We start from the raw sequence: 21,217 nt of genomic DNA, 5'->3' as shown, positions 1-21,217 counted from the left end.
CAACGACTGTTTTCATGGTTTACCCTCTTCTGGTCTTCGGTCAAACCTACAAAGAACACCTTGAAGATAACTTAGATGGTAACTGGAGGTCATCGAATAATGTAAACAGTTCCTTCTGAAGTATAAACCTGTATATATCGATATAACATGTTAATTCCTAAGTATACATAGAATCATAGTACTTTTTTACATTTATAGTAATATACAGCTATGAAATGTAGGTATTATAATATACAGATGTAACATTCTAAATTAATTGGCCCGGCTCGATGCAACAGTATGGATTGATTGTTCAATTTGACAAGGTTCAATTTGATCAAAATACGCGCGATCCATGGACAAACACATTGGATCTACCGTCCTTATAATCAATAATTCTTCAATGCTTACGGTCATTCATTGCTATCGGTGATGCATTCGCAGGCAGTCTTGCTGCAAGAAGTGCTTTCAAGCCGGACCTTTATGAGCTTACACGACTGTTTATTGTTCGTACATATGAATGGTGATAACATTCGTTAGACCCAGGCGTGTAGTAAACCGTGAAATAATACGCTTTGGGTGATATGGAACATTGAGCCAGCGCCAACAATCAATAACAAATCCGCAAGTATGGTATCGCGATGCTTACAAATGCATGTAGCTTAATCATGAGTCGAAGTTTGAAATTAGGAATTTATTTTTCTTCTTATGCAGTCGCTCAATTGCGTTCTTAATTTTTACTACGATAGAATAGCGATTCGTAGAATTACTACCTCCAAAGAAGACTGCGAAGTATGATAAAGACGTATTTGAAAAATTCAAGAGAATGACGACAGTTCACTCACCGTTTTCCGCAATGATTACAACAGTTCAGTTTCATTGGTAGAACACTGTTCAAACCATTACCTATAATGATTACTTTAAATTTAAATTCATTTGAAATGTTTACCAAAGGTATTACCACTTAACTCGACAATCATAGCTTATTTCTATGCGAGTATAGTTACTGAAAAGTTAAATATAATATACAAAAGCGAAATTATATACCGACTTTATTTCGATCGAGTCACCGATCTTGGATACATTTTTATCAGTTATTCAAATTATGTCAGAGAGTCTCGTCCGATGTCCGACCCGATCTTTCAAAGATCGTGCGCCGACGGTGGAAACCAATTTTCAAAATATACTTTCACAAATCCAGCACCTTTTAAACGTCAAAATAAGGCACCACACTCGAATTTCCTTTTGTTTCCAATCGCGAATGTACGAACGAAAGTTTTAATGCCGGATCTTAATCGAGCTACGCTAATTGCAACTACTTGTTCCGGGGATGAAATTTACTCCATGATAGTTTTGAAACGTTTCGTCGTGTTTTCAGAAAGTCGTAAATTCACTCAATTCCCGTGTTACTCTAATTGGATATGTCCTTGAACTGGTATATGAACTTCATTTACAACCACCCTGAACGGTACCGCTGCTAGAATAAATAACCGATTCACCTCAGCTTGCACTTTGTACTCTACTGTTCTGGATCTGAAAGTGTAACGCAAGGCAATCGTATGACTGGGGTACACATTAGACTATACGAGTTTCACTAACCTTATGGCTTCAGAGAAAGTTCATTAATTGCATACGCTTGTTGATGTTTCTGAACACACGCTGTTCTTGGCGAACAGCACTCGCATTTATTTGTTGGCCAAGTGATGGGGTGAAATCAGCGTATCGTTTGACCTGAAGTCATGTCATTTAGTGGAACTTGTAGGTCGCGAGAACCTTAATTACTGAAGTTGGATAATCCCCGAAACAAGTGTTCCTGGAATGTACGGGTTCGATTACACGTATCACAGTGATATACCTAAACTACACTTTCATTATATTGACAATTTGACCCTAAAAAGTGACAAATATAAAAGTACAATTTTTCTCAGTTAATATTTCACGTCATTTTTTCACCATTACTATTACTATTATTATGCATTATCGGTAAGTTTATATGTTGTATACGTCAATATTGTTGCTTTTGCATTAAATATAGGAGAATACGTCACGCTTGCCGTCACACGATCCTGTAGTAACTTGTTCTCGGTTCTTGCCAGATCTGTCAAGTTACTCAGTCGTGTACAGCGACGCTTCATTTACACTAAACTTTTTACAAGCTTTTTGCAAAGTTCTCCGTTATTGGACCAAGTTTAGTGTTTCCGCATTTTGTAGAGTGATGTGGATCATGTATTTCCAATAGATGGGAGTTTGTGGAGCCTATTAAAATTCCAAGCTACCTGATTTTTTACAATTGAATTAACACCGCGGCATCTTTTCCGCACTCATACATATTATTGCCAGTAACATGATCGCGAATTTAATTCACATTGCAAATGTTGTAACAATTTGTTCAAGTAACAACTGCACCCTTCCGGTACCAGGAATTTTCGTAACTTTTTGATGTGTTTTCTTCATGATTCAAAAGAAAGAAAAATAATAATTATACATTCTTTTACAAAATATGAGACGAATATGTAAATTACTTTAATGAATCACCAGAAGCGTACGAGATTCCAATAATTCACCGTTTCATCGATATCTTATAGGCCTTTTTTGCTACGTATACTAAAAGTGTATTGCATACTTATGTATTTGCGAACAACCGCAAATTGTTGAAACTATAAAATTATAAAAACACGGAGGGTCTCGGTACTCTACAATCTATGATTACATATTAATTTTAACTGTTGTAGGACTTGACTTTCACTCTTTCTCTCCCTTTTTCTCTGTTTTCTAACAATGATAAAAAAAAAAAATAAACGTACCCTACTTTTGTAACTGTATTATTTTTCATTTCGTAGCGTACCTGACGCTGCACATGATTCATGTACTAGCGTAAAAGCTAGCTCATTATATACGGGGCGCAGATGTGTTATAATGTTACAAAAAATCGTTGCCCTCTCACTAACAAGTTTAACTTCAATATACCCTTCTAGTCCGTGAATAAGTAACCTCATCGCTAGGTGCTACCTTACTGTTTTAATTCCAGCAAATCTACCACGTCAGATGATACGCTCATTACGTTAAACCGTCTCCTCGTTGATCGGTTTTGTCGCCTTCGTCGCTCCGCTGTGAGGACAGAAAAATTGAAGCGATTAACGATTAGTAAAAATTCTAAGGTTCTTATCGTCTGAAATGTTATAAAAAGCCAATAAAAAAAAAAAGCTGGTAACACTACAAACTTCAGTGCAATTATGGAAGCGTGAGGAGAATTATTTTCATTCCACGAAAGAAGATGAGTTTATTGCGAAAGCATTCTTCGGGAAAACGAACACAGCTGACAATGAGCGACAATCAGCTTTGATAGCTGCTATTTATAATCGTGAATTCGAGTCTAGCCCTACCAACAAGCATGTTTACTTGGCGATGCCGTTCTTCTTTGAATCATCCTGCATCTCGACGATCACGGTGTCTGGGTCCGGTACTCTGCTCGCCGAAATGCAGCCATTTGCAACTGTGGTGGGCAGAACAGCTTCTGACTGCGTGTAAAAAAATGGCCCTACCTTAGTCTCTGACTTCAACCATTGGAGAATCAAGCGTATATTAGCCAAGTAATATCGGGTTCGAATTGGGCGTTCCATCGTTACCTGATACGCGGCAGCGTCAACCGCCATGAGTTCCTTTTTCGACAACTGTTCGACAACCGCAGCCGCGTAACAATCGCCCAGCATGTTATTCGTGGTTCGAACGCGATCGCTGAAAAATTATCAGCAGAAAAAATTATACTCAACGAGACGATCGATCGTTTCAGTAAAGACTTCTTGAACAATTCTCGACTCACACAAACCAGTCGATAGCAAATAGAAGCGAGACGTCCTGAACAGGAGCGTCGATGGCGCTGAGGACAACTAGAAGAAGTACCAAAGCTGCGCTGGGCACCGATGCGGATGAAACGGAAGCGGCAGTCGAGGTCAGTCTGCGAGCCAAGAGACGAAAAGTTGAAAGAGCCGAGGATTGACGCAACGGTGAATCACAATTATACTCACATCACAGTGATGATCTCTCCAAAGCCGAGGTAGATCCCGTTCATTTGAGCGATGAAGATGCTGGCTACAGCGACGAAGAGAGCAGTGCCGTCCATGTTTATGTTGCAACCGATGGGCAGGACGAATCTCGTGATCCGCGGATCGACCCGGAGCTTTTCGTTCATCAGCCGAAAGGTGATGGGAAGAGCGGCGGCCCTATATGAAATTACGTTAGAAAAATCTACGAAATTCACGCTTCATTAGGGGTTTTTTTTTTTTTTTTTGGTTTTTTTTTTTTAACGACGTCTGCCTCTCTGCGAATACTGCCGGGTACAAGGCCATTCTGGCTTTGTTTCTCGTGGTATAACAAGATGTTCGCGTGTACTTGTTTATTTTACCATTCATGTATTTACTGAGGGTGCTCTAGGGTATCGCATTTCTTTACGGTCGAGGAATCGCGAGTGTTCCATTCACTTTGATTTCGTATATTGGAACGTGTTCGTTGACCTTAAAATATTGGAGTATAATTTTGCGAGTAATTGCATGAAGAAATTCATTCCTGTACAAAGGAGATGAAGAAAGGAGAGTGGAAGATTGAGATAAAAGAAGAAAGAGAGATATGGATCGTGCAGTGCCATTTGTGGTACACTTCCAAATTTAGGAAGCTTAAAAACGTCAATTGAACTGTCGCCGTGAAAAATCAGCCAGAATGCCCAGTGCGAAACTGAAATTTAACATGTGGTGAGTGAAGGACTGAATTAGTTTCACAAGCAGTTTCGTGGCCGTCTTCGCTGTCCTGGAACATACAAATATCGTTTATCCGCGGCCATTTTACTTACCAAAACCCTTATAGAGACCACCTGCAAATGGCCGCATGCTGCATTCTAATACATCATCATGATACCATATAGTATGTTCAGAGACTGACTCAGTTCAGTACTGTACTGTACGCTTTTCTGTAAAAAGTTAATCCACACACAATGTTGAGTTAATGAGATTTCGGTTAATGCGATTTGTGTATTAGACATGACAGGCTGGACCAGGATAACGGAGGTCAAGGGTATGGCACACACATTGCGGAAAGGCGAGAATGAAAGAACGGATGAAAAACACACGCGTCTCTTTTTCTATCCATTCGTACTTGAAGCGGTCATTATAATTAAGCGTTCTGTATACAGATTGCAGAATACGTTTAATCACGTGGAGTGAAAGCCATCGAACTGAGAACATTTTTTGTAAGAATTATAAAAAACATTCTAAATTCAGTTTAATGTTTTCACCGTCACAGCGAAGATGTAAATAGTTTAACTGTGCCGTGTAGTATAAGGATCGAGGGTTGGAAGGTATAATGATGAAATGTGAAAAACTGGGGAAATGATCGTTGTTACACGTGACCTAGCTTTCAGAGTCTTGGGAAGGTCTGCTCTGCTCGCCATCGTCAACACCAATCATCACCTGCCAGAGATTAGAGTCAACGCGAACGAATAATATTTTCCCAGTTTGCATTCATGTTCAAGGCACGTTATTTCTATATCCTATCAATTAAATCAGAACATTTTTCTCCGGAGTGAAGGTCCTGGCTTTGATTGATCCAAGCTCGCACCTCCACGCCTGAATCAGTCCAGGTGTTACGGAGTTTGCCGATCTCCGACCCATAAATATCAAATCGAACCGTTGCAATGGTCACTAGATTTGCCTTAGAGCACATTTGCACAAAGCAAACCACGTCTTTCGGCATCGCAACACAGTTGCTCCGTTATGTTGACCTACTTGTTTTAAACTCAAAGTTTGAAAGTTGCCAGCGATACCGGAAACCTGCGAACTTTTCGTGGAATTACGTTACAAGGACTCTCGGATCAGCATTCTAAGTATCACCCGGAACTGCATACCTCTTGGGGACGGGAAAATGTCCCTCAATGCGATCGAGGATGGCCAGAGGTTTGACGGGAGAGGCCGTGGCATTTCACAGCGTCTCACCGGGCTGAAAACTACCGAATGATTTTCGGAAACGCTGTGCAATGCTAGCCAAAGGGATAATGGGCTAGGGAACACCGCGGCCTCGCAAAGCCTCCTTACACGCCGGCTGTAACAGAGTCGCTTCCATCTTAAATTAGGTTGATTAATTTTGCTCCGGGGACTCGGATTCGCGAAGTCCGATTCCTCTACTGATCAGATATTGTACATATATTGTGAACAAACGTCAGAAGGTACGAACTATACAATCCAAAGGAAAGTAATACTGCGTGTTGGAAGGGTAGACCAATTGCGAAGTGACGGTTGACAAGAGACAAACGAAGCCCGAGGCCCTGTGAGGCAAGCGATAGGTTCGATTACAGGGTTTGTGGATGGCCGGGGACTCACGTTGAAGCCATGGCGAAGGCGGTGAGGGTGCCCTGGGCCAGACCCGCGTAGAACTTAAAGGGGTTCTTGCGGACAAAGGCTAGATAGATCAGCTGCATGATAACCAGCTGATAGAAGAAGACGCCGACGACGACGGTAATGATGAACCAGGCCAGCTGCGACATCACGAGACCAAGATCATCGACCCCGAGTATCTTACCGGCGATCACTGATGTTATTCCCAACGGTGTCAACCTGCTCGAAAGAAAGGATGCGTCATAACTGGGCCCCAGTAGCAAGGAATCGTCGGGGTAAGGAATCACTCACCACATCACGCTGGAGACCATTCGCATTATCACCTCGAATACCGCCTTGAAGAAGTCGATCACTACTTGACCCTTCTCGCCTAGAGTGCCCAGGAAGGTGCCGAACACTAGACAAAAGAATACGATGCCCAACGTATTGGTGCCACTTCTGTACTGCACCACCCTGGTCAGTTCCTCTTCGGGGAGACTCTCCGGAAGCACCTTCACCGAGTCGTTCAGGATCGACTGATGCTTCGGGACATATACAGTGTGTGCCTGAAAGGTCCGTAAGAATGCTCAATCGGTTGTCCGTGCGTGAAGTGAGGAATTTTTCGAACGTTAAAAACAGCAACGTAATCTCATCGATCCCATACAGTGACAGATTGACCAGGATTGTAAACTACGTCACGTAATCAGAGCGTAGCATAAGTCGCAATTTTACTCTCACCGTCTTTTGCTCTATATGTTCGCGGATTTATTATTCATACTTTACACTGAATGGCTGGATATTACGAACCTGCTGAAAAGCCGCTTGAAACAGATTGTCCGGGAACATGTTCCTGCGAATGGAATATAAATCTGGGATTAGTATGACGATGAAGTTTGCTGTACGTCACGGTATAACGAACAGGAAACGCAAGGTTCTGATATTAAACTTTAAAGGAATTTTTCCCATGGTGGATTTATATTCGGTATAAATTTATTTTACACTCGGGTGATTTCGCAATCTTCTATACTAAGCAGAAACGGAGATGATAAGCATTCTGCTTGCTGAAGCAAAGGAATTTTTAACCCTCATATAGGTCAGTGGGGGTGAATTTCACCCCAAAGATTTTTCAAACTCATCGTAGAGTCACTTAGTCGTGGAATTGGGCCTCTTGGCGCCATTCTTCATGCGAAATAAATTCTTTTTTTAAATTTTACAATACTTAAACAATCAATTTTAGTTGGCAAAACTGAAAGAGATTTTTCTGCAATCCTTAAATCCTTTTTGTTAGATTTTTAGAATTCATTTTTTACGCAAAATATCACGTTTTGGGTGAATTTCACCCCCTGTGAGCGTTATGCGATTCTGTGTCCAATCAGATATTTACAAGTCTTTGCTGAAGACTTTAGCTTAATTTAACTCGGAGTAGGAACATTCGTGAGATGTTTGTATGTCATTATCGTCGTAAGCAACGATCATTGATGTTGACGTTCAAACGTATGTTATCAACTGTAGGTTCAAAGGAGATCGGGGGGTCTCTTTGGTTTTGGCAATCCACTCGATGGTCAAAGTTTCATCATGCCTTTGAATTTCAAGAGGCAACTTTATCCAACCAGCTAGATTTGGAATCAGAATTTATTACTTGGTGAAAATTCTGCGCTTGGATCTCTATTGCCTGGTGGATATAGTCAAGACATGCCGTATTGATCGATATTACGACTGCACGAACAGCGTAATTTATTGAACTATGGTAGGTAGTACTTCTCAAACTCTTCAAATGTCGATGTTATCCTATCTATCGGCGTCTGAGTTTTATGTTTTATGTACGCTTCAGTCGATACTTCAATTCAAGACCTCTTGGGGACATGACGTTCGTCCCATTTCACAAATTAATTTGAAACAGCAACGTTGATCTATTGCACTGGTACAAAACGAAACCAATTTACCTTCTTTTGAATCGAATGAAAGGAAAAAAAATTGAACTGTTCTCAACCAGTTGGAACGTAAAAGTTTAGTTCCATTCACTGGGTAATACGTTGCTAACAAAAATCAAAATGTCGTTCAGTTTAAAGTCAGTGAGTAATTTTCAAGCGTTCCGGAAAAATCAGACCGCAATGATGTAACTTTTATTAAGAGTTAAAAAAAAAGGAAATGATGGATGGCAATTGAAGAGTGGTTAGTGAGTAGATTCCGAACAGAAGGTAAAATTTAGGTGATGAGCTCAGAAATTTCCGTTCTCATTGTCGGCTGCATCGCAATACAAATCATAGAAAAAGTTTTCAAGATTATACATATAAAGTGTCTATAAAGTTTCGAACTTTTCAGTATAAGATACGCTTACATTAAGGAAATGCGAATTGATCGTGACTTGAAACTCGATCGCTGTAACGGTTATCGCTGTTGAAAGTACCGAAGCACTCTTGGCTTGCGTCGAAACATGTAATTAAAAGTTTTTAGCCCAACTTCATTTGGCAGGCTTTATTTTCTGCAGTTGAGGCTGAATTGTTTGAGCCGGAATATGCGGAATGAGCAAATCGCCGACAACTGACAACGAGTGCTGAAGTGAGTGAAAAAATATTACGCGTCACAGGGTGTAGACAAGTGGGCAAAACATAGCTTTCCACTTACGTAAATGTACCAAATCGCAAATTCTTTACTTTCGCACGGCTTAAATCCTCTGCGTTACAGCGCAAAAACGATTATCGACGTCGAGTCGAGAAGCTGCTTCGAGGTCTTGAATGCAAGCACAAGTGCATACCTTGGTATCGTATATCGAGAATGGTCTCACGGTATTTGAAAATTGGGGTCGCTCTCAATGTATTTTTGCCCTGATTTTTTCACCTTAAAACTTTTACCCGCCGTTGCAAGGCTTCGCTGAGTCACACGGTGACACAGATTCGCTCATTCGAAAGAACCGGCTTTGATCCTGAGGGCACACACAGCGCGCTGCCCAATGACGTCTACCGTTTACTTCTACGGACGAGACTCTACACATACATTGTTTCGCGGAGATTCAGGGCTTTGCGGAAAGCTCGGTGTTGGTGGATGCGACACTCGGTAAGCTCGGTGTTTTCTGACGCGGGGTAACAGTGGGAATAAGAACCCGTCACGAATCGATAAACATGCCCCAGACCTACACTAAGACCAGGAACTGTACTACCCTAACGTCATAGCGGCTGATTAATAAATGCCTCGTGCTTGGCTCACGGCATTACGGAATTATGATTTTTCCATTTTTTTTTTTTTTTTTTTTTTGGATCAAATATTTCAAATCCTTTGCTATCATAAAGCAAACCGCGGAGGTCAAACAAAGAGCACGGTGAATATTGAGGGTAGATATCCACACCGCTGTATTAAGGGGTAGAAATGCCCTCGTAAATTGGCATAAGACGATTGAGGCAAGTCAAAGGAATAAAACTGTGACACATGAAGTCCTAATGTTAGACACCTCAAGTCGCGCGAAGCAGCATTTGCGAATAAACATAATCGCCTTTTTCCTGAACTTTCCCAACTGGAATTAGCATAATAGAACAAATGTGACTTTTGTCAGGTCTCAAAGTAGCGTTGCTATGTTTCTGTGTAGTCCGTAACAATCGAAAGTCTTCTGTTCACTTGACGGATTGTTTCCCCGATCAAACGTACCTCATGATTGGCGCTGGCAAGCAATTGCTTGAAACGTTCATATAATTCCCCTTTCCCGTTAATTGATATTCGCTAGCAGTGTGTTGTACCGTATTTCATTAGGAGATAAATAGTAACAGATTGACTGTTTGATCATTTGGCAACGCGTGGCCATTATGAAATACCGAGGGGAAGCCGTTTGCTTCACCGTAAGTTCAAGTCGCGATTGCAGATGGTTGTACCAGGGACAAAAGCTCAAATAGGGTGCTCGGGATCTTTTCTACTATTTGGTAAGTCACGAAACTTGCCTAGGTTAGTCACAATAATCGACATGCACGCTGCCTCGAGCTGTAGCGTTACGCAACTCAAGTTGAGCCACAAGCTCTCCTGCGTGTCATATAACTGCCGAGCTCACTCTTGATCTCCTTACTTCGCGGTCTGGCCTCCCATTGTGAAGCTCATTACCGTTAAGTCACTAGGAGCTCTCCATTTACAATTTTGCAATTCAAGCAGCCACTAACCGTGGCCTTGACTGAAGAAATTTGAGTAGATAAAGAGGGCCGTGCTAATACCGATGGGAGCTGGTGGTGGATACCCGATTTAGCGGAGCCAGATTATCAATTCCATTACCTTCCCAGGTCCAACAGGCTATCCAGGATATTGACGACTCTGGCACGTGACGCCGTCGCTGGTGACTCCCTGAGACCCGGATCTCCCGGGTGAATCGCTATGACTAAAGCCACTCCGAGTATGGCGTTGAAGAGAGATGTCAGGATGAAGTAGACCAGCGTTCTCACCGCAATCTTGCCGTTCATTCGAGCGTTCAGACTCGCCGACCCTGGGGAGATACGGAGATGCAAACCATTACGCTCTAAGTTTTGCCCTTGTAAATCGTTCCCTTGCATTCATTTGCAATGGTGATCGACAAGGAGTACTTTGATCGGAGTTCGTTGAACGATGCTCAGCGGTGAGGTCACTAAAGAAGGTCGATTATTTGAGGAAAACAATCGGTTGATGGATGGGTGAAGAATTGAAAATTTAACCGATGTAATTGATGGACGGTGGGTGGATAATCGAAGAAATTTCAAAGGGCTTGCACGCGATCCTGTCCGCTGAGATGGCTTCTCCGTTATTGAACACATGTGACGTGTATAGCACGGATTTGCAGAGAAACCGGTGGATAGATATTCTGCGCGTGTCGGTTGCCTGTTGTTGAGGGGAATCCGAGTTTTATTTATTCACTAAATTATTCACGGTACCATTTGCGATATTCGAATCGATGTGACCTTGCCTGCATTTCTGCGAATATCGTTGCATATCAGAAGTTTGTCAATTTTACGGTGCCCGGGTCAGTTGTTTGATAAAATCTAACTTCCGAGAATTCGGATCGCCCGATAATAATTCAGGGTTGCATTTTAGCGTAGGAAAAATATCACGAATGAAAAAATATATTCGGATTTTCTTCCTGTATTATATTAATTCAGCATATATATGTATATCAGCGACAACATGATTGATTATTATTTCGCGTTCTATCATGAATATTGTATGCGAGACATTCTGACGTCGTCATTAATTTAGAATTCGTGTTAGGATCAGCGATGTTATCATGACTTACGGCGTTACACGAGAAGTCGAGCGAAATTCATGTTTCTTGCAATCGGGTCAGCCAACTCGGATTTCGGCTAAAGTGACTCGGTGGCAAAAATAACTCTTTGGAAATTGAAAGTAATGTGATGTAATAACGTGATGTTGAATAAAAGGAGTGCGAATTAGGTGCAGGCACACAGTTCGTCTCGCGCATTGTTTTCGGTCAACATTTGAGTTCATCGTACTCCATATTAGATGAATTATAGAGAGTTCAATTCAGCCTGACTGACTTACCCGATATTAGGCTGGCTATTACCAGGGGCAGAATCATCAGCTTGAGTAGTCTCATAAACAGCTCTCCGGGGTAGCTGATCAGCATTACTGCATTGCCGCCTAGTTCAAGGGGTCGCAATCCGAAGCCTGTGAACAGAAATGTCACGGTCTCAGATCGCATTTCGCTTAAAACTCATCACAATTGGTCGTCACATCGAAAAAATGTTTATTTGCATTCAATAGAGCTGCTTTCAATCATCTTCATTCCACGACGATTGCAGGTTTGTTGTGGATTTCTTGGTTCGAATCCCACCGTGGCTATTATTTGCATTTTTACGTATGCAACGTCTCTGAAAATTATTTGCTGTGATAATTATTTTCGTTGATTAATTTTGGCCAAAAAATAATCGAGCATAAATAATATCTCTGAGAGCTCTTCAAAGCCTTCGGAAAGCTCTTCAATGTCGATCGATTTGAAGCGGAAAGTGGTGAAAATATAACGAACAAAGAAATCCTTGTAAACTTGAATAAAAATAGGACACTCGAAGTCAGTCGATAATGACTACGGACCATTGCTCGCTTTGTTGCGACATTGAAAGCTTCCACGACTCGTAAACTTCAGGTCCTTTCAATGCAGAAAGAAATTCTCCAAGCAGAATAAAAATTTATCGTATACAGATCTCCGGCAGCGTCTTCGTCGACAAACGTGAGTGATGTATGATATAGTATTCCAGAATATACGCTGATGATTAATCATTTGTCCATTGATCTAAGCTGGACGAAATGTCGTGAGAACTTACAAGAGCCCGGTTCTATCCTTCGGAATATCGAGAATTCGATTATGGAACGAACGTGGAGCAGCATGTATAAGTTAAACCACTTATATCTAATTGCTCCTCGTCGATCCGTACATCAAGAACTGGTGTATCAAATAAAGTTTACAGTTATTCGGTGGTCTAATTAGATCAGGTTCACACACCGTATAAGCTCGCTATTATTGATGCATGTGCCTTTCGTGCAGTTCGAGCCTCTTGGAGGACCGCCAAGATCATTACGTCCAACTATCCCACTGTGTATAGTTTTGATCAGGCAATAGCTTACGCGATTAGACTTAACTAGAACGATTTGCGTGATCTGAGATAATCCCTCCCACTGTTTAGCACAAGCCAGTCTATAGGTATTCTATCTGGACTGTTCATGATTTAAGTTGCTTAACGTTATCCTTCGTGGAATGGTCGATCATTTTAACAATTCGCCATGAGGAACGAAGACTGATGCCCCCCAGTGAATTCAAATAATTCGCAACTGCGTGCTGCGCTGCTATTGCGATGTGCGAATGGTTTTTAAAACTTCAGGGTCGATTGTTGCTGCGGTGATCTCGTTATAATAATATTACGTAACCGACGACGCAGAAGGGGTATTTCAGCTAATTTTAAGTAGACGCGACATTTGACGGAAGCCCTTGAAGGATATTAGTATCCCTTACTTTCGCAACGTCTGCTGAACTATTACGTAGTGATGAACGGAAGCTCGACTGCAATCCGGGTGATACCGTCTAATTGCCCTCAAAAGGTAAGCCAACGTCGTTCATTTGGCGCAGACGTTCGAGCTAGTCAATCAAATCAGCCTACCAGTTTTAACCAGCAAACTTTCCGTGCTTATGACATTCCATTACCTAGTCGGACGAACTTGATTGAACGTTTTCGCGTGACCAACTTTCGGACCTTGTAATTTACTCTGGGTACGACTCACGTGACTCACAAGCACGACGCATTGCTGAAGCTAGGATTTGATTGTCGTTCACATTATTCGCACGAGGATAATTGGTACGAAATTGCTTTTTATTGAATTTTTCTTTTGTCGGTTGGTTTTGCGGCCTTCCTAAGTAGTAGCCTAACTCAATTCATGGTTTGATGCCCATGTCGCATGAGTTCCTTGTTGAAGTATAATTTTGGCCAATTAAGTACACCAATTTTAATTAACCACTATAATATTATGAAACTTTTGTTGCGGCTCAGACTATTGATTATTCAATTGGCACCGAAACTTGACGCTGTCGATTCATCTTTATTTTCGGAGTTGTCCCGCGGTTATATCGACCAGGAAAAGGAGCTGGAACTTAACTTTGAATTTCGCACAATTCTATGAAATATTTTTTACAGAAGGGATGCAGGTTTTTCGCCCAATTCGAAAAACTGAAATTTGTAAGATCGTAAGATTTTGTAAAGCGATGGTTCGTAAATTACAAAACCAGGAGTCATCACAAGCTTCACCAGAGGAAAATTCGCACGGGATCGGTGAAAACTGGAATAATACTCGTTCTCTTGTTACAGTGGAATAGTTCTAATACAATTACTTGATTACTTTCAATTCCAAGATCAGTTTTTCTAATAACGATAAGTTAAACGAGTATATTTGGCGGTCAGCCGGATCAACTGGTACCAGTTGACATTAGTTGCGCCAATCACTCGAACGAACCACGATTAGGTACTTGACTTACCGTCACGCGGATACATTCAGCAAATCAAACTGATCCCGTATTTCAGAGTCTAACAATACACGGACCAATAAACATTTATCCGACTATCGCGAGCACTGTGGAGAAAAGCCCACGAGATGCACGTTTAAAATAAAATGAGTCGCATGAACGCAAGCCCAACAAGTCGGTAAAGTCACGACCAATGAACATTTGCAATTCAGAACCATTCTCTTCTCAATATTCTGCGTATTTTTAGTCTGTTCTCGATAAATGATTGAATTTTTGTTCGTCCTTTGTCCAGTACTTATTTAACCAGATCCCTTACACAAATGAGCATAATAAGTTAAGCATCGACAATTGGTTTGGTAAAGTATCAATCGAGGGTCATTACACGGCTTGCTTCTCCGAGCAGATAAAATTAATATTGCGCTCGATATGCACTTGCACTTCATACATCCACGCTTCTGTGAAGGCACCAAACTCGGCGTATGCTCCGTATAGTGGTAAACTCGTTCAAGTGTTTCTAATTTCATCTTGTGCATGCAGGCGCAGGTAATAGAGGCTCGTGATGCATTTAGGGCATTTTAGCAGCCATGATTTCAGAATATGTTCTACCTTTGTTTGTTATTGAAAGTTAAAATCTAACATTTTGGTGACTTGAAAAATTCACGACGGAGCTGGGAATCGAACCTAGCATTTAGAGATGCTTTGCCGGAGACTTACTCCACTAGACCACCTAGCCGCCATGACTACGTTGTTGTTAATTTTTCTTATCACCTGTATTCGAATTTTTGTTCTTTTTGTGCTTGGTGATTATTTTATTAATTGACGGATTTTAGTCGCTGTAACACAATGGAGACCATGCTGTTTGTTTGTTATTGTTTTTCGAAGTGAATTCAACCCGACCAAAGAGAGGCAAAAGATGATCAACCTTATTAAGAATTTTTGTGTTTTATGATTCGAACTGAACAGTATCGCGGCTATGGAAGGTTTGCGAGAAATAATTTTTTCTAGATTAGCTTCTCTCAGAACTAACAATAAAACATCCTTCTCATCTCTGAACCCTTACGAAAAAAATCCTTATCTCGGGTACGAGTTTGTATTCTCGAATCTTTTTACTGGAATGAGTGGTACAAATATACTTCCAAGTTGAGAGTATTTTCTGTGAGTGAAATTTCGTCTTACAATTAGGTCGATCGAACAAAGAAAACTTCTTAATTTAAAATGGTTAATAGCTGAGAAAACACAAGGAACGGTATATTTAGCCTACATTATACAATCACAAAATACTGCAAAGTCAGACACGATGACTGTCAAGATTTCAACGATGAAAATAATCAATCCAGCGAAAATGGACTTATCAATCAGGAAAACATGCGATCTTATGGGATCGGCAATTACTCCTTTCTGAATAAACCAAAATTTATTATACCGGCGGGGCCGGCAGGAAATCTTGAAAATCGTACGAAATACGAAGAATGATTTACTCACCGAGGATGACGCCAAGCAGAACACCCGACAATGTGATGAGGAGGAGAAGGTTGTCCTGAATCCACTTCCTCGTGTCGGCTGTCACCTTGCGGGGACCCTGCGAGGCCAGGACGTCCTGCCCGCCCATTTTGGCAAAGAGGTACTCTGAAAATCGGGCCGATGATTTCTCCTCCATTTCACGGGTCGCAATGCCTTCCGGAGCGGTAGAATTAAGGGAACCGGACCCTTGGCTCGTTCGCGGTCTCGCTCGGTGGTTGGCGGGGCCCTCGAATCGCGTCGCCGGGTTGCCGTTTTGAGAGTGTTTTTGTAAATTCCCGTCGGACTTGCGGCTACCCCCGAAAACGAGATGGAGGATCCTTTCAGCGTTCACAGAGCCCAAAAATCCGACCGTGATACCGAGCTTCGTCGCCCAAATATCCCCAGACACCCGGCACGTGCTTCGCCCGACGATTCCCTCCGGGAATATCGGATCTCGGTTCCCTTTACCGGGAATCAGGCTCGATCGGATTTCCGTTTTCCCGGATTTCAAGCTACCCCCGGTGTTTCAGCCCGACTCGGAAACGTGTACCGAGAGACAAAAGTCACCGCTTTCGTCTTCGAACCGAGTCGAAGTCCTGCGAGTACTTTCGCAGCTTTCGAGAATGATGTTAAATCGCGAGGAAGGGATGACTCCGTTTAGGGGTGGTTTCGCGCTTCGTACCCTGCCGTTTTCGAACCTCGGCGCGCCAATGCGACCGATGCCTGGGTCAATTCCCACCGTTGGGCACGGTCAGTTATCCCTGCGGGGTTCGCTCGACCCTGCGGAACACCTCGGAGGATTCAGCAGCAGCGCATCCTTTCCGAGGATCCTTCGGTACTTTTGGAAAGCTGCTGACCGGTGCAGTTTCGCGGTATAATGCGTCCCCTCAGACAGGCTGCAAAGGAGTGCCAAAGCGTCGCTGGGATTTTTGCCTGATGCGTTTTCGTCCGAAGTCGAGCCCTGACTGCCGTACGACGTCGGCCATTGCCGTATTGATTGCAAGGGAGCTTCCGAGCTTCCAGCTCCTCGGCAACGACCTTTGGAGCGCTTGCGCAAGCTGCGATCTATCTCCGTTCCAAGTACACGCCAAACACTTCATTATTTCCACACGTTGAATATATAATAATTATACGCGTGCTACGATTCTCCTGGCTATGGTGTAATAATTTTTCGATGAATTCTCACATATACGTTGAAAAATTTACCCACAGCTTAACGCTCGAGTGCTTTTCTCTGATTTTTCTCAACCACGTTGAAGTTGAGTCGGATATTTCCCGCAACAGTGTCTGTCCTTTTTCTCGGTCAAACTGTAAGACTGTTGCATCTTTGATTTGTAAAATTCAAGAACGTGAGAGAAAGAGAGACTTTTTTGACGAACGATGGAATCTTATTGTTAACTCGCTCCCCGTTAGATCTCAACCCGACAAAAACTTCCAGCAGACGCCCCTCATTAGTTCCAGTAGCGAAATATTAGGGTCTGATCGAATTCAGAGCGTGTATATAATTAGATAAAACGGAAGAGATATTGCGTTCCGAGCCATTAGCGGAACCGACTCCTAACCAAATTGCTTTTTCAACCTCGTTAGAGTTTACGTAATCCACCTAAATTTTGACGCTATTAAAATTCCGGCGAGCTCACTCGCAGCTGACCGCTATACAACAATTTTTTCCCCAAGGACTTTCAGCCCCTTGTTTTCGATTCGTGAGTTACCAATACACCGTATAGAAGAAGAGACGGGCGTTTTAATGTTAGCAGATCAATTCGTGTGGTGCCAGCTACCCGGCTGCGGGATAACCAATAATTGTGAATTAATGGATATCTCAATCCGCGCGAATACCTATACCTATAGTATTCATGCGTCAGTTTACCGTTTAATTTTCAATTTCAACTGACCCAGATAAGCCGGGAATCGCGTGCGAATTTTATTTCCCAGCTCGCATCACTGCGACAGTTGACATTAAACTGTCAAAATGCCATTTCGAAGAATGGCAACGAATCGCCATGTCTATTAACGCAGCCTTTACGCAGCTCCAACAACCAGTTGATCACCCAGCTGAAATGACCGCGCGAATAACGCGATACGCTCGTTAAGCCTGATGTCGTTGAAAAATTTCACTTTTTGCAGACATGTAACGAGTATGTGATGGGAAATTTTCGTTCCAAGTAACACGAGGTACAATCTTCCATACGCACTTAAAGCTAGCTTTAAACTAATTTTTTGCAACTGTTTTGAACCCCGAATTGAAAGGAGTAGTTGTTTCGCATGTTTCGTACTTGCTCACGACGTTTCAAAAATGTTATAAATTCTGACACACCGTCTGACAAACATTATAGTATTCTATTATTACATATCAGAACCAGTGGCATTGCAGATTACACTTTCAGAATCGTGTCATTGACATTTCATCCAACCATAAAAGCAAGTCTGTTCTTCTGTCGATCCTTATTCCGTTCACTTTTCTTCCGTTTTTTGATTGCTTATCAGCATCTCAAGGCCCGAGCAATTTCGTAGTGAAACGAATGTCACGGATTGACCTTCCGCCGAGGGTTGGACCTGGCCGATCGTTACATGTGAGTCGGTCCACGCGTGCTTGACGCAAAACCGATATGACCGGTGGATTCGAGAAACCGTTGACTCGGATTTCTCTGCACGCGTGTAGATCCGATCAGCGGATAGTTTTCCGCCGATCAATCACCGGGCGGACTTTTTCCCAGAAGCGAATCTATATTTAACGAATGTGAACGGAGGTCAGAGGTCACGTACCCTACGACTAGGGAAACATTCGACCGGTCGAACCGATCCGAATGGCCCCACCAGCCCCCGCTCAAGACTAAAATCAATCCACTCACAATAAGTAGTCGGTACTAAACGCGCTTAATTCGAAATGGTTTAAAACGTGTTAAGCTACTCGCTTACCTCACAAATACAGAGCGAAACTGGAGCAGGTGATTCCGCTTGTTCGCCGAATCTAAGCCTCGGCTACCCTGTGCAGAAAAAGTGATCAGTGGAAGCGAATCTCGAGAGGAAAATTCACTTCAAGTATATTGTCAAGGCTCAGCCGTCGGAATTAGCTCTGTGTTTTAGTTCCATAAGAGTTTTCGCTTATCATTGTAGAGTGAAATTTTTGCCACAGAAAACTCAAATTCCTATCCAAGTTTCCTGAAATTTAGAAACCTTTACGTTTTTTAGGAATCGGACTATCCGCTTGCAGGCAGACGTGAAACATTTTGGCGGACTTCTGGCGCTGGGCCAGGACTGTAATCGCAGATGCCCTTGGCCGCGTCTCTCCGATATCTATGTCCAGACTCGAAATTATAAGAAAACATTTTGCAAACCGAGTGTTCAACCGAGCTGAGCAAAAAATGGAGTTTCAATGCTGTAGCTGATTGTAAGTGAGATAGTTGAGATTCAATTTCGGGAATGAAGATGTTCGGTACAGCTGCTGGATTTAGATCTTTCAAAACATCATGCTCGCGATACTGGACAAAGCCACTTACCTACAACCGCTTCTTCCGACATCGCACGGTTAAATGCAGTTGTGCAGAGTTCGATTCTGCAAGTCTGTTGAATCCAACGTCATCCGATTCGCACTGGATTATCGTTTATCCGTACATCAATTGCGTCTGTAAACCGCGGCTTGAGACGTTAATTGTTTGCTGTTTCCTCTGTTTGCTTGTTGGAAAACAGCTTGTGCAAAATCGTAGCAGTAATTACCCCGAGACCAGATTGCCACATCTTGAATTGAAACACGTTTTCTACAGTCTTGCGATCGTGAAAAGACTAATCGGACTACGTACGTCAAAGGCGAATTATCGATTGACAATTTTATCGTCTAACTACCGAGCCCGACCGGCAAGTTTTGCGACACGGCAACGATGCTTGGAGCTTTTGATAGTTACGAGCTCGAGGTGATTAAAAGAAGTGGATTTTTTTCCTACTCAGGAAAATCACTTTCTTCCTCAACGCCGACTGGCCGGACAATAAACCGACACTGTGTATTTATCCACAGGCTGTATAAAGTGTTTTTTGTCTATTGCGCAGCTGTCCGTTTATTCAGGCTTCTTTCTTCTTTCTTTTCAGAGGGGAAGTAAAATACGCTCATAGTTGTTGGTCGGCGAGTACGATGTTTGGAAAGATCTTCACGCTTACGCAAACTTTTCCTCATTTTGTTTCTGATCGTGCTCCAAAATCGTGTTGAAACGTCTAACGATAGTTGCCGAAACCGTTTATTCTAAGTATTCGAAAAGTTGGACAATTTCATTTTCAAACGTACGATTACCTAAGATGCGACGGAAAATGTAAACCTGAGTTACGTTTTGCTCTAGAGTTTCCAACGTTTCTATTGTCTCTTTAGCCTCAGCTCGTGAATTGGAAACTAATGTGTACTAATTAACTGTATAGATTCTATCGAGATCCGAACATAGCAAAACTGATTTTGTTTTCTCTTTTGAAGTCTTGACATTGGAACGGAACTTTCATCATCGCGAAATGAAAACTCACCTGCAATTGCACGAAGCCCTTTGAAATGGAGTCTTCTTTCCTCTTTGACCGTGAAATTATCAAGGTTCTTGGAGATGCATGGCATTTTACTCTAGCCAAGGTAGTTACCTCGATAATTAGTTTTCTTTAATTTAGCACTTTTGCGCCTCTGCGACGAGAGGCAGAAATGTGGAACTCGACAGTAGTGTGAGTCTGTGCTGGTCAGACGCCCACGGAAACTTGACTAAATGAAACGAGCTTTTCATTCTTAATGCAACGAGGTCGCAAGCGGTATTTCATAAGGGGCTTCGTTCACCTCTGACGGCGAAGAAAGAGGAAGACACGTGACTAATTTGCGCCTGAAGAATTATTGGAAATGTCTTACACAGGAATTAACATCACGTACAGAAAATAAATAACGCCCACTGTCATTATTTATTTATTTTTTTTTTCTTTATCTCATTCCGTGGACACCACGTCGGTGATTCCTGCTGACCATTTTCGTCTAGTCAGGTTAGTTGTGCATGTTACACTGCAGGCTTAAGAACGATCGACAGCGACGTTTTATTTATTCAGCAATATTCCCGAGTCTCAGTGATTTATTTTGCGATCAATTCCGACGGATGAATATAAACCAGAAAAACTGCGGCCTTTCTGCGCAAACGGCAATCGTTTTTCATCGTATATTATGTAACGTACCGTATCCCCTAATCCTGATCTTGTTATTTATTACGCTGTGAAAGGCCAAGGTTTTATTTCTCTGCCAAAAGCGATTGGCCTTACGACTCCAAGTATATTTTTAGCAAATTGATTGAGCACTTCGTTGCGTTGCTCACTATTGATACAGATTATATTATATTTTTGGTATACTAGTTGACATTCATTGTTCGCAGGGTAATGCCGTCTTTTTTATAATTTTTTGTTTTAT

General features: G+C 42.1%; 1 protein-coding gene across 6 annotated transcripts; it reads right to left on the bottom strand.

Annotated features, from left to right (window-relative positions):
- Positions 1-1,014: 1,014 nt before the first annotated feature.
- Eaat2 (Excitatory amino acid transporter 2) lies at positions 1,015-20,540 on the bottom strand. Of its 6 annotated transcripts, XM_046616031.2 has the most exons (13): positions 20,311-20,540; positions 18,727-18,794; positions 15,790-15,933; positions 11,841-11,966; positions 10,587-10,794; positions 7,146-7,188; positions 6,651-6,904; positions 6,345-6,578; positions 4,005-4,199; positions 3,800-3,934; positions 3,606-3,714; positions 3,379-3,533; positions 1,015-3,087 (listed from the first exon to the last, which is right to left on the bottom strand). In XM_046616031.2, exons 3-13 carry the CDS (start codon positions 15,914-15,916, stop codon positions 3,042-3,044), a joined length of 1,632 nt encoding a protein of 543 aa, XP_046471987.1. In that variant the 5' UTR covers positions 15,917-15,933; positions 18,727-18,794; positions 20,311-20,540; the 3' UTR covers positions 1,015-3,041. The 6 variants fall into 6 exon arrangements, with proteins under 6 accessions (XP_046471987.1, XP_046471990.1, XP_046471984.1 ...); XM_046616034.2 differs by lacking the exon at positions 15,790-15,933; XM_046616028.2 differs by lacking the exons at positions 18,727-18,794; positions 20,311-20,540 and having other exon boundaries at positions 15,790-16,841.
- Between the last annotated feature and the right edge of the window lie 677 nt (positions 20,541-21,217).

Source organism: Neodiprion pinetum, chromosome 3, assembly GCF_021155775.2.
Source record: "Neodiprion pinetum isolate iyNeoPine1 chromosome 3, iyNeoPine1.2, whole genome shotgun sequence".
Taxonomy (NCBI): Eukaryota; Metazoa; Arthropoda; class Insecta; order Hymenoptera; family Diprionidae; genus Neodiprion; species Neodiprion pinetum.
Note: the sequence above shows the minus strand (reverse complement) of the source record. Positions and strands in the feature narration are given on the sequence as shown.

Excerpts from the sequence above, each read along its gene's own strand:
- Eaat2 (XM_046616028.2), bottom strand. The coding sequence starts at position 15,964 with ATGGAGGAGAAATCATCGGCCCGATTTTCAGAGTACCTCTTTGCCAAA. Across the intron at positions 6,579-6,650 it reads ATGGTCTCCAGCGTGATGTG|GTTGACACCGTTGGGAATAA; the intron begins GTGAGTGATTCC and ends TCTTTCGAGCAG. Across the intron at positions 3,935-4,004 it reads GGAGAGATCATCACTGTGAT|ACTGACCTCGACTGCCGCTT; the intron begins GTGAGTATAATT and ends CTTGGCTCGCAG.